At 38.4% G+C, this 12,482-nt stretch overlaps 2 protein-coding genes across 6 annotated transcripts in view; one reads left to right on the forward strand and one right to left on the reverse strand.

Moving 5' to 3' along the window:
- Positions 1–2,141, reverse strand: part of LOC126482298 (transcriptional protein SWT1) — a 342,452-nt gene extending 340,311 nt beyond the window's left edge. For all 5 annotated transcript variants that reach the window (XM_050106316.1, XM_050106313.1, XM_050106314.1 and 2 more), the window contains exon 1: positions 1,922–2,141. In XM_050106316.1, the coding sequence (XP_049962273.1) occupies positions 1,922–2,089 (168 nt within the window). In that variant the 5' untranslated portion in view covers positions 2,090–2,141. The remainder of the gene's footprint in view (positions 1–1,921) is intronic.
- Positions 2,142–2,536: 395 nt separating this feature from the next.
- The window catches only part of LOC126480986 (uncharacterized), a 76,752-nt gene continuing 66,806 nt past the window's right edge, over positions 2,537–12,482 (forward strand). The window contains exon 1 of the mRNA XM_050104425.1: positions 2,537–2,851. Coding sequence (XP_049960382.1) covers positions 2,665–2,851 — 187 coding nt within the window. The 5' untranslated portion in view covers positions 2,537–2,664. The remainder of the gene's footprint in view (positions 2,852–12,482) is intronic.

A 12,482-nucleotide genomic window follows, 5' to 3' on the forward strand; every position in this document is an offset into this window, starting at 1 on the left:
TCGCGTACTCTGTGTAGAATCGAAATGGTATCCCGTCAGGTCCAGTGGACTTTCCTCTATTGAGTGATTCCAGTTGCTTTTCTATTCCTTGGACACTTATTTCGATGTCAGCCATTTTTTCGTTTGTGCGAGGATTAAGAGAAGGAACTGCAGTGCGGTCTTCCTCTGTGAAACAGCTTTGGAAAAAGGTGTTTAGTATTTCAGCTTTACGCATGTCATCCTCTGTTTCAATGCCATCATCATCCCGTAGTGTCTGGATATGCTGTTTCGAGCCACTTACTGATTTAACGTTTAACGTTTAAACTTGGATTGGAGCTCTCTTTGCTTTCGCAGTAGTTTCCTAACTTTGTTGTTGTACCACAGTGGGTTTTTCCCGTCCCTCACAGTTTTACTCGGCACGTACCTGTCTAAAACGCATTTTACGATTGCCTTGAACTTTTTCCATAAACACTCAACATTGTCAGTGTCGGAACAGAAATTTTCGTTTTGATCTGTTAGGTAGTCTGAAATCTGCCTTCTATTACTCTTGCTAAACAGATAAACCTTCCTCCCTTTTTTTATATTCTTATTAACTTCCATATTCAGGGATGCTGCAACGGCCATATGATCACTGATTCCCTGTTCTGTACATACAAAGTCGAAAAGTTCGGGTCTGTTTGTTATCAGTAGGTCCAAGATGTTATCTCCACGAGTCGGTTCTCTGTTTAATTGCTCGAGGTAATTTTCGGATAGTGCACTCAGTATAATGTCACTCTATATTCTGACATTAAATTTGCTCTATTATCTTTATGGGTATTAAAAATTAATTTTTACTACTAAGGTGTCTGTCATCAAAAATGTAATACTTTCATGCTGTGTTACTATTATTGTTATCATTAAGCGACTGGAATGCGGAAATGTCCGATTCCACCCGTCTGCTTTGACCCATGACGTCATCAATATGGCGGAAATGGCTATCCCAAACGTTTCCAATATGGAGCCTTTGACATCACTACATACACACGGCAACAAACACGAAAATATAAATAAGACAATAACATCTCCCTAAAAATATAATCAAACTAACAACCGCGGGAAATTGGGAATTTTGGGGAGGGAACAAGCTAAATATAACAGTAAAAAAATTAAAAAAAACACCACGCTCCCAAAACACACAAAAACGGGCTCTTCCCTTGACCTATATAGGTCAACGGCAGCTGACGATACCACTTCAGACGGGGAAAAACTGTTGAACTACTGAATCTAAGGTTGGTTAATTACGGCCATGTCTTTAGACTGCTTAGGGATGGCTGTTAAGGCTGAAACAGTTGGGCTGTACTGAATACATGCAAATGTGCATAGCCTGTCATGGTATGCGTGATATTCTGGAAAATTGCGAATTTTGCAGAATAATCACTTAAAATTCAAAAACAAGATATGAGAATAACAAAAGGAGTTTGGAATGGGGAATCATCATAATTTAAAATTTTAACTCTTTCAGGATTTTGTATAGAGACTACATGAAAGAATTTTTATAATTTTGATGAAAATGCTAGGGGGATGAAATAGGTATGTTACCCACTGAGGAATACATAAAGTATTCGCAAACCTGCCCCTCTGAGAACACGTGATGTTTGCTACTACGCACTGCGCGTAAAGAATGTTTCGTGTGTGTGTATGTGTGTGTGTGTGTGAGAGAGAGAGAGAGAGAGAGAGAGAGAAGTGGCCAAAGGATGAATAAATAGCGGTATTGTTATTACTGATCAAATAGAAATGTTGCGCCGATTGGCGTGTATCAGTTCTAACCTACAGCCTAGTAACAAAAGATATAGTTACTAAAGACCAATCGCTAAAATAAAATAATAATAAAAGTAATTTGGTTTATTAAGAACGAATGAGTAGTGGCAGTTGTCAAATGAAAAAACATATCACCGATACACACGTCTTCAGCTGGATCAGGAGGTTCCCAAGTCGTAACTCCAGTCCTTAAGTTGAAATAAAAATATTTGTCTGGGTACTTTGCTGAAACATACACTTCCCAGTCATTGTTAAGTCTTTTTACAAACTTTCTCTTCACAACACTCATTGTGTTTTGCAACACAGCACACATATATATTCATAACAAACCACCACCTTGCACACAACGTAAACACAGCTGCTGCCAATCGTACTTCTAAAATTGCAAAGATAAAATACGTCAGCAAACTAATAGATGCCCTAATGAAAAAAATCTCTCTTTGTGTCAGAAATATCGATTGTTTTCGAGGCAAAAACCAAAATTTCGAAATGATTAACAAGATAAGAATCACAAATTATGGATTCGAACAATGGCTGCACGTAAGGACTTTTAACAAGTTAATTATTTTGTCATTATAACTCGAGACAAAAACACGTTTTTAATGTTTATTAAAGACATAAAGTACTGAATTCATACGTACATAAATTATTTCACCAGAACATTAATATTGCCGCTGAACCAATCACGGATAAATACAACTTTTTGGGAGAAACTCAGTTGGCAATTCAAGGGTATTGCCAACTGTGGTATACAGATACATTTTTTCGAAGGGTGTAATTGTTGACATGAGAGAGTAGAGTTCGTGTTCAGTAAATGTGAGACATGTTATGCGAATTTAATTTTGTTGTGGGAAAAAGCTCTCGAAATCACATATAAAATGTCTTACTATGGATTATTCAGGCGATAGTTCTGATGCAGAAACCTTAAGATCTGAATGTATAGCCTCTCAACAAGCAGGAACTGTAGAAAAGCAAACGGAAGATACTAGTGACAAGGCTGTCAAACGTAGGAAGAGGAGTCAGCGATATCGACAGGCTTACCGCGTCGAATGGGAATCACAACCAGATTTCAAAGGTAACGCAACTTGTACAGCTTTGAAAACTTGATTTTGTGTTTACCGCTCCTACTATAATCTTTCTGGTATACTTCTTGATGTAACGTAAAATGCCTAATACTTCATATTCAAGTGTCCATTCATGTTCTCAATACTCGAGATAATTAAAAGTTCCTTTCAAAATTGCATAATCCGTATTCGAGTTAACTGTGAATACTAATGCTTTTCTACAAAGCAGCGATTATATTGTATACCATTGTTGGCATCGGAATGAAATACAGTATGTGAATGTGCTATATATAGTCCGTGAAAACTGACGATGCCTCCTTGTCACAGTATACGGTGGCGTGCGAAATCTGTAAAGCGTCGTGTTGTTTATGAATACTGTTTTTTATTTGCTTCGTCGTTCTTTAGACACACATGTCGTTTAGTCCCAGTTAAACCTTTTCGTATAAAATACATATAAAATTATCTAACATGCATACATAACACGCAACCGAAGCATTTCTTTGACGTATTTTTCGTTTTGTAACTACACATTATGGGCATAATGTAATAAAGCTCCTCACGTCAAAATGCCAATGTCTTGAAGAAGGTAACACTGATCAACGTCAGCAGTTTGTTAACCACTGCTAAGTAAAAGCCCTTTCTAGACTTTTCCAAGTATTATAGTCTTCAGTGACCTTTTGCTCTTGCTCTTGCTCTGAGTCATCTACCGTCCTTACATTAGGCCGTCGCCATTGTCTCTTCGTATTTGTTTCTAGCAACAAACGCCCATGGCCTATATGTGTAGGAAGCAACATGTCCACACCATCTCCTTTCATTTTCATTGCAGTCGTAATTGCATTTTCCACTCCAGTCTTTTTCTTATCTTGATTCATTTGTTATTTAACTGTCGCCCTAAATTACTCTGAGTAACACTCAGTTCCTGAATGGGTTCTACATAACTGAAAACTGGAAATGCATACGTGAAAACTTAGTTTCAAGAACTCCTATTCCGGTCTAACCACTCCAGGCTACTTTCACTCTGCTGTTTATTTCATTCCCTGCCCAACCATTAGATATATTTAGTTTTAACATAATCGATTTTCAAGACTACATTATAACATCATTAATAACATCCTCCATTTGTTGTTGAAGTTTACTTGCAGTACAAGCAAACAATACAATGAAATAGGGATTTGCTCTTCTTCTCTATATAGAGAGGACTCCTAATAAAAGTTTGGTGGTATGCAGTCTCTTCACCTAATACCTCTTTTAACTGTGTACTTTTAGTTTTTGCTGAGGATTGACAGAATCTGTAGAATTAATGCATTTCTTCTTTGATATGCAATCAGATTTTTTTCTCTTGATTCTAAAGCAGTCCATATGAAAATGTAGGTAAAAACCATGGTTCTATTGGACACTGTAAGGTTATGAAACTTCCCTGGCAGACTAAACCTGTGTGCCGGACCAAGACTCAGAAATCGGGACCTTTGCCTTTTGCGGGCAAGTGCTCTACCAACTGAGCTACCAAAGCACGACTCACCCCCCGTCCTCACAGCTTTACTTCTGCCAGTAGCTACCTCTCTCCTACCTTCCAAATTTTACAGAAGCTCTCCTGCGACCTGCCAGGAAAGTTTCATATCAGCACACACGGCACTGCAGAGTGAAAATCTCATTCTGGAGACTGTAAAGTTAATTTGGCAGACAGATAAACAAGCTTTGGAACTTTTGTCTTGGCATTAGAATATTGTTCTCTCTCAAAACGTATAAATAACCATGAAAATCATTGTTTCTACAGTAACTTAACATTTGGTACTAAAGTAAAATGGTTCACTTACTTAGCACTGGAAGAGCAAAGTTATAACTGATTCACATCTCAGCTAAACTTTAAGTATAGCAAATCTTTCATAAAGATTTCACTTAGCTGCAGTTACAGACTGCTTTGAATCAAATCTCTCCAACTTCATCAGTTAATTTTCTTTTGACTTGTGAAGTATTGGTAGACTGTAGTGTTCATAAGGGACCTGCATGTACTTCTATCAAGTTTCAGCTCCATCTGTAACTTTGTGTATGTGTTACAGCCTTTTTCACAAGGGCCACTTTCTTTGGAACCAGAAACAAATGTGTAGAAAAATACTCATGTTTGGCATACTTTGTTAGTGACCTAACCGAGCAAGGGCTTCATAACTTGTCACCTAGGTCTGTTTTGTGCAGGACACAGAAATAACAGATATGAGGATCAGAAATCAATGACAACAACACAACCCCACTTCAAACATAGTGAAAATTTTTGTCCTGACCCATTTTATCCGTATTTTAAGAAGAAATGGGTAGTGAATAAAAGACAACAGAAAAACTTTCATTGTCAGTGCATTGTGTACCTGCCTGTTGGAAAATTATGTACTCCCCTAATAGGTTTATTCAGAGTATTAGTAGCCTCTAAAGTTTTCAGATACATTTGACACCACATCTTAAAATTAACACTAATGTTTTTTAATTGTTTGCACCACTGAAAAGTGTTCATTTAAGTCTATCAAAAACATTTATTTTCCTTTCCCTATTGTTTCAGTTAAAGTTTAAAAATTAATTACATTTGAAAAAAAATAAAGGACTGAAGAATAATAATTATTGTTTTGCTCGATGGCAGTTGTGAATCACATTATGTTGTTTTTTCTCTCCACAAACTGAGGGTGACTCCGGTGCATCTACCTACACATGTCACTTTGGATGTAATTCAGAGGTTTTTGAAAATTCAATTTTAGGTCCATTACTGTTTCAACAAACAATAAAATTTCTTTCAAATTTCACACTAGCATGTGCTTTTTCTTCCACATTTTCCTGTTCTACTTGACTGGGAGAACAGTCTTTTTTGCACACAAATTCAGTTAAATTTTATAACCTTTTCTCTTATTTTTTCTAGAGCCACTTTCCACATGTGCTTTTTGGATGTGTCAATAGTCTTTTTTTCTTCCATCTGTTACTTGCTTGCTGCTATTGCCATTTGTTCTGAAACACAAAATCTTTCATTGTCATTTTAAATAATCCTATCTGGGGAATTAAGATCAAAATTTGAATTGCTTTCTTCATGTGGATCTTTGATTAGCTGGTTGTAATCCAAACTCTTAATACATTGTTTGCTTGCACACAGTTCCCCCAATTCCCTAGCATCAAGTCCACAAGCTACTGCAATTTGCTTGGTAACCTCATCTTTGAAGTTATACATGTTTTGCTGTGTATAGCCTTTTTGTCTGTTGAACCTGTTTGTTGGAATTTCACTGATGATATTACAACAGCTGATGAGTTTCTACTCATATCTTCAGAAATATTTGTCTTGGCGTTTTCATATGGGTGATAAGGAATTAACATCTTTTGAATTTTTATCTTTCATTAGATTTCTGACATTTTTGTATTGTATGATTCTCCCCCATGAACCATGGACCTTGCCGTTGGTAGGGAGGCTTGCGTGCCTCAGCGATACAGATGGTCGTACCGTAGGTGCAACCACAACGGAGGGGTATCTCTTGAGAGGCCAGACAAACATGTGGTTCCTGAAGAGGGGCAGCAGCCTTTTCAGTAGTTGCAGGGGCAACGGTCTGGATGATTGACTGATCTGGTCTTGTAACATTAACCAAAACGGCCTTGCTATGCTGGTACTGCGAACGGCTGAAAGCAAGGGGAAACTACAGCCGTAATTTTTCCCGAGGACATGCAGCTTTACTGTATGATTAAATGATGATGGCGTCCTCTTGGGTAAAATATTCCGGAGGTAAAATAGTCCCCCATTCGGATCTCCGGGCGGGGACTACTCAAGAGGACGTCGTTATCAGGAGAAAGAAAACTGGCGTTCTACGGATCGGAGCGTGGAATGTCAGATCCCTTAATCGGGCAGGTAGGTTAGAAAATTTAAAAAGGGAAATGGATAAGTTAAAATAGATATAGTGGGAATTAGTGAAGTTCGGTGGCAGGAGGAACAAGACTTTTGTTCAGGTGATCAAAGGGTTATAAATACAAAATCAAATAGGGGTAATGCAGGAGTAGGTTTAATAATGAATAAAAAAATAGGAGTGCAGGTTAGCTACTACAAACAGCATAGTGAACGCATTATTGTGGCCAAGATAGACACATAGCCCATGCCTACTACAGTGGTACAAGTTTATATGCCAACTAGCTCTGCAGATGATGAAGAAATTGATGAAATGTATGACGAGATAAAAGAAATTATTCAGGTAGTGAAGGGAGACGAAAATTTAATAGTCATGGGTGACTGGAATTCGTCAGTAGGAAAAGGGAGAGAAGGAAACATAGTAGGTGAATATGGATTGGGGGGAAGAAATGAAGAGGAAGCCGCCTTGTAGAATTTTGCACAGAGCATAACTTAATCATAGCTAACACTTGCTTCAAGAATCATAAAAGAAGGTTGTATACCTGGAAGAATCCTGGAGATACTAAAAGGTATCAGGTAGATTATATAATGGTAAGACAGAGATTTAGGAACCAGGTTTTAAATTGTAAGACATTTCCAGGGGCAGATGTGGACTCTGACCACAATCTATTGGTTATGACCTGTAGATTAAAACTGAAGAAACTGCTAAAAGGTGGGAATTTAAGGAGATGGGACCTGGATAAACTGAAAGAACCAGAGGTTGTACAGAGTTTCAGGGAGAGCATAAGGGAACAATTGACAGGAATGGGGGAAAGAAATACAGTAGAAGAAGAATGGGTAGCTCTGTGGGATGAAGTAGTGAAGGCAGCAGAGGATCAAGTAGGTAAAAAGACGAGGGCTAATAGAAATCCTTGGGTAACAGAAGAAATACTGAATTTAATTGATGAAAGGAGAAAATATAAAAATGCAGTAAATGAAGCAGGCAAAAAGGAATACAAATGTCTAAAAAATGAGATCGACAGGTAGTGCAAAATGGCTAAGCAGGGGTGGCTAGAGGACAAATGTAAGGATGTAGAGGCTTATCTCACTAGGGGTAAGATAGATACTGCCTACAGGAAAATTAAAGAGACCTTTGGAGAACAGAGAACCACTTGTATGAATATCAAGAGCTCAGGTGGCAACCCAGTTCTAAGCAAAGAAGGGAAGGCAGAAAGGTGAAAGGAGTATATAGAGGGTTTATAGAAGGGCGATATACTTGAGGACAATATTATGGAAATGGAAGAGGATGTAGATGAAGATGAAATGGGAGATAAGATACTGCGTGAAGAGTTTGACAGAGCACTGAAAGACCTGAGTCGAAACAAGGCCCCGGGAGTAGACAACATTCCATTAGAACTACTGATGGCCTTGGGAGAGCCAGTCATGACAAAACTCTACCATCTGGTGAGCAAGATGTATGAGACAGGCGAAATACCCACAGACTTAAAGAAGAATATAATAATTCCAATCCCAAAGAAAGCAGGTGTTGACAGATGTGAAAATAACCGAACTATCAGTTTAATAAGTCACAGCTGCAAAATACTAACGCGAATTCTTTACAGACGAATGGAAAAACTGGTAGAAGCAAATCTCGGGGAAGATCAGTTTGGATTCTGTAGAAATGTTGGAACACGTGAGGCAATACTAACCTTACAACGTATCTTAGAAGAAAGATTAAGAAAAGTCAAACCTACGTTCCTAGCATTTGTAGACTTAGAGAAAGCTTTTGACAACGTTAACTGGAATACTCTCTTTCAAATTCTGAAGGTGGCAGGGGTAAAATACAGGGAGCGAAAGGCTATTTACAATTTGTACAGAAAGCAGATGGCAGTTATAAGAGTCGAGGGGCATGAAAGGGAAGCAGTGGTTGGGAAAGGAGTGAGACAGGGTTGTAGCCTCTCCTCGATGTTATTCAATCTGTATATTGAGCAAGCAGTAAAGGAAACAAAAGAAAAATTCCGAGTAGGTATTAAAATTCATGGAGAAGAAGTAAAAACTTTGAGGTTCGCCGATGACATTGTAATTCTGTCGGAGACAGCAAAGGACTTGGAAGAGCGGTTGAACGGAATGGACAGTGTCTTGAAAGGAGGATATATGATGAACATCAACAAAAGCAAAACGAGGGTAATGGAATGTAGTCAAATTAAATCGGGTGATGCTGAGGGGATTAGATTAGGAAATGAGACACTTAAAGTAGTAAAGGAGTTTTGCTATTTAGGGAGTAAAATAACTGATGATGGTCGAAGTAGAGAGGATATAAAATGTAGACTGGCAATGGCAAGGAAAGCGTTTCTGAAGAAGAGAAATTTGTTAACATCGAGTATAGATTTAAGTGTCAGGAAGTCGTTTCTGAAAGTATTTGTATGGAGTGTAGCCATGTGTGGAAGTGAAACATGGACGATAACCAGTTTGGACAAGAAGAGAATAGAAGCTTTCAAAATGTGGTGCTACAGAAGAATGCTGAAGATAAGGTGGGTAGATCACGTAACTAATGAGGATTTATTGAATAGGATTGGGGAGAAGAGAAGTTTGTGGCACAACTTGACTAGAAGAAGGGATTGGTTGGTAGGACATGTTTTGAGGCATCAAGGGATCACAAATTTAGCATTGGAGGGCAGCGTGGAGGGTAAAACTCGTAGAGGGAGACCAAGAGATGAATACACTAAGCAGATTCAGAAGGATGTAGGTTGCAGTAGGTACTGGGAGATGAAGAAGCTTGCACAGGATAGAGTAGCATGGAGAGCTGCATCAAACCAGTATCAGGACTGAAGACCACAACAACAACAACATTATTCTTTTTTTGCCAACAGGGTTGTAACATGATCTAAGTAATAGTTCACACTAGTACATGAGTGGTGTGTCACCATGAAAGCATGTCTGAACATCTCCATGCAAACATAAATTGCTTAGTCCATTAAGCAGCTGTTGTTCTTTGAAACAAAATGTAAGGCCTTTACACAGCTAAATAGCATAATTTATGTTTAATGTTTTCAAAGCTACAATGATTTAATTGAACTTCTCCCCTGCTGACTTGTTAAGATGCTGCAGTTTGGTGTGCCATTTGTGTTCTTGGCAACAATCTTCAACAGTACAGACAGTTTGACCTACGTAAATCATGCCATATTGGCAAGAGATCTGATAGACCCTGAATTTCCATAACCCAACGTCATCCTTGCCACTGCCAAATAGTGCATGTGTTTTAGTTGTCAAGCAGAAGACAGTCTTCATTTGATGTTTCAAAAGAATCCGTCCATCTTCCCTGATAATGTACCACAAAATGGAATAAATACAATGTCTGCATTTTCCTGAGATTTCTCATTTGTTTCCACATGTTGTACAGCCGGTGCAAGATGCAGAGCTTTCTGAATTTGCTACTCTGTGAGTAATTTTTCTGGAGCACTGTCCACAGATATTCATTTTATTAGTTGAAGCTCTCATCGTCGAGGTTTGAGCCGTATGTACCAATGTTTTGAGCATGCTGTTCTTCTGTGCCGAGTGGGTGGTAGTTGTCCGCATGTAAGTATATGTTGGTGTGTGCCTTCTTATGGTACACACTATACTCCAACATGCCATCTGCTCTTCTTTTTACCAGGACATCCAGAAACAGGATCACTCCATCCACTTTAACTACCACAGTAAAATTGATTTTCTAGTTTATGGAATTGAGATGTGTGAGGAAATCTTTCAACTTGTCTCTTGCACGTGGCTATATGATTAAGGTATCATAGACATACCACAAGGGAGAGTTAAGTTTCTGTTGGACTGATTCCAGATCTCCCTCCTCGAAGTGTTCCCTGTACATGTTGGCAATTGGCAATAACTGGTGAGCATGGACTTCACATGGCTACCCTTTCCATCCACTCATAGTAACAATTGCCAAAAAGAAAGTGTTAATGTCAAGACGTGCATTAAAAGATTGGTCATCTCTCTGCCAAATTTCTGGCCAAAAAGTTCCAAAAAGTCTTCTAAATGTATTCTGGTGAAAAGAGAGACTATGTTAAAGCTCATAATGATATCGGAATTACCAAGTCTAAAGTTGTTAAATGCCCAGCAAAATCCGTGGAGTTGCAAATATGATGTGGAGATGTTCCAACATAAGGGCTAAGTGTATCTCCTTGAGGTATTTAGCACATTGGGGCACCAGTGTTGCTTTGTCCCATTGTTAGCACCATTGTTTGCCCTTGCATACTTACTCTCATTTGATCCGCAGGTGAGAGAGCTTCAGTTTGTTGCCCTCTTGGAGTCACCATGCTCTTGCTTGGTTCATGTGTATGGAGGTCCCTTTTAATGGTTTTTAATTGTTTACAAATGAATTGGAAAAACTAATAGAAGTCGACCTCGGGGAAGATCAGTTTGGATTTTCGAGAAATGTAGCAACACATGAGGCAACACTGACTGACTGGCTTCTCTTAAAATATAGGTTAAGGAAAGGCAAACCTACATTTATAGTGTTTGTAGACTTAGAGAAATTTTTCGACAGAGTTGACTGCAAATTTCTGATGGTAGCAGGGGTAAAAGACAGGGAACAAAGGCTGTTTACAACTTGTACAGGTAGCAAACCACGGTTTCATATTCAAGGGCCATGAAAGGGAAGCAGTGGTTGAGAAGGGATTGATACAGGGTTGTAGCCTCAATCTGTATATTGAGCATGCAGTAAAGGAAACCAAAGAAAAATTTGTAGTAGGAATAAATGTGCAGGGAGAAGAAACAAAAATTTTGAGGTTTTCTGATGACATTGTAATTCTGCCGAAGACAGCAAAGGACTTGGAGGAGCAGTTGAATGGAATGGTCAGTGTCTTGAAAAGATGATGTAAGATTAACATCAACATGAGCAAAACAAGAGCAATGGAATGCAAACAAACTAAATCAGGGGATGCGGAGGGAATTAGGTTAGGAAATGAGACACTTAAAGTAGTAATGAGTTTTGCTATTTTGGCAGCAAAAAACTGATGATAGCTGAAGTAGAGAGATATAAAATGCTAACTTTCAATGGCAAGAAAAGTATTTCCGAAGAAGAGAAATTTATTAGCACTGAATATAGATTTAAGTGTTAGAGAGTCTTTTCTCAAAGTATTTGTATGGAGTGTAGCCGTGAACGGAAATGAAATATGATACACAGTTTAGGTAAGAAGAGAGCAGAAGTTTTTGAAATGTTGAAAATTATGTGGATAGATCATGTAACTAATGAGGGGGTACCGAATAGAATTGGGGAGAAAAGAGATTTGCAGAGCAAAAACAGAAGAGGTTTGACTACATTATTAAAATTCTTTCTGAGGTGTGGATAATACAATTTGGACAGAAGGAGAGTGAAAATCAATGTGTTTGAAAGATGAGTCTCATAAAGTGATGACCCATGACAGAGTACTGAGTGCTGTTGCTCACTGGTGAGGTGTGCAACTTGTTATCTATCTCCCAGACAAATGAGTCCATCTTCAGTAAAAGGATGAAAGATCCAGTTTTACAGTTTGTGGGTTTAGTTTACCGTTCTGGAGTGCATGGATTTCCCATGTACAAAAACTGTTGTTGGGTATTCTGATCCAAAAAGTATGTGTATTTGCAAGCTCAACAGTTGCCAACTCTTCAGCAAGTTAATCTTTGTGATGGATTTTATGTGAGAAGCAAAGGATCCAACTGGTTGTACAAATCAGCCTCCAGTAGGGATTGAATTTGAAAATGTCAATGAGGCTGGGAGATATAGTAAGTGCCATCACATATTCTGTTTCTTTTCTCTTCTGGAAGTTCAT

This window comes from Schistocerca serialis, chromosome 5 (genome assembly GCF_023864345.2).
Source record: "Schistocerca serialis cubense isolate TAMUIC-IGC-003099 chromosome 5, iqSchSeri2.2, whole genome shotgun sequence".
NCBI classification, from domain to species: Eukaryota; Metazoa; Arthropoda; class Insecta; order Orthoptera; family Acrididae; genus Schistocerca; species Schistocerca serialis.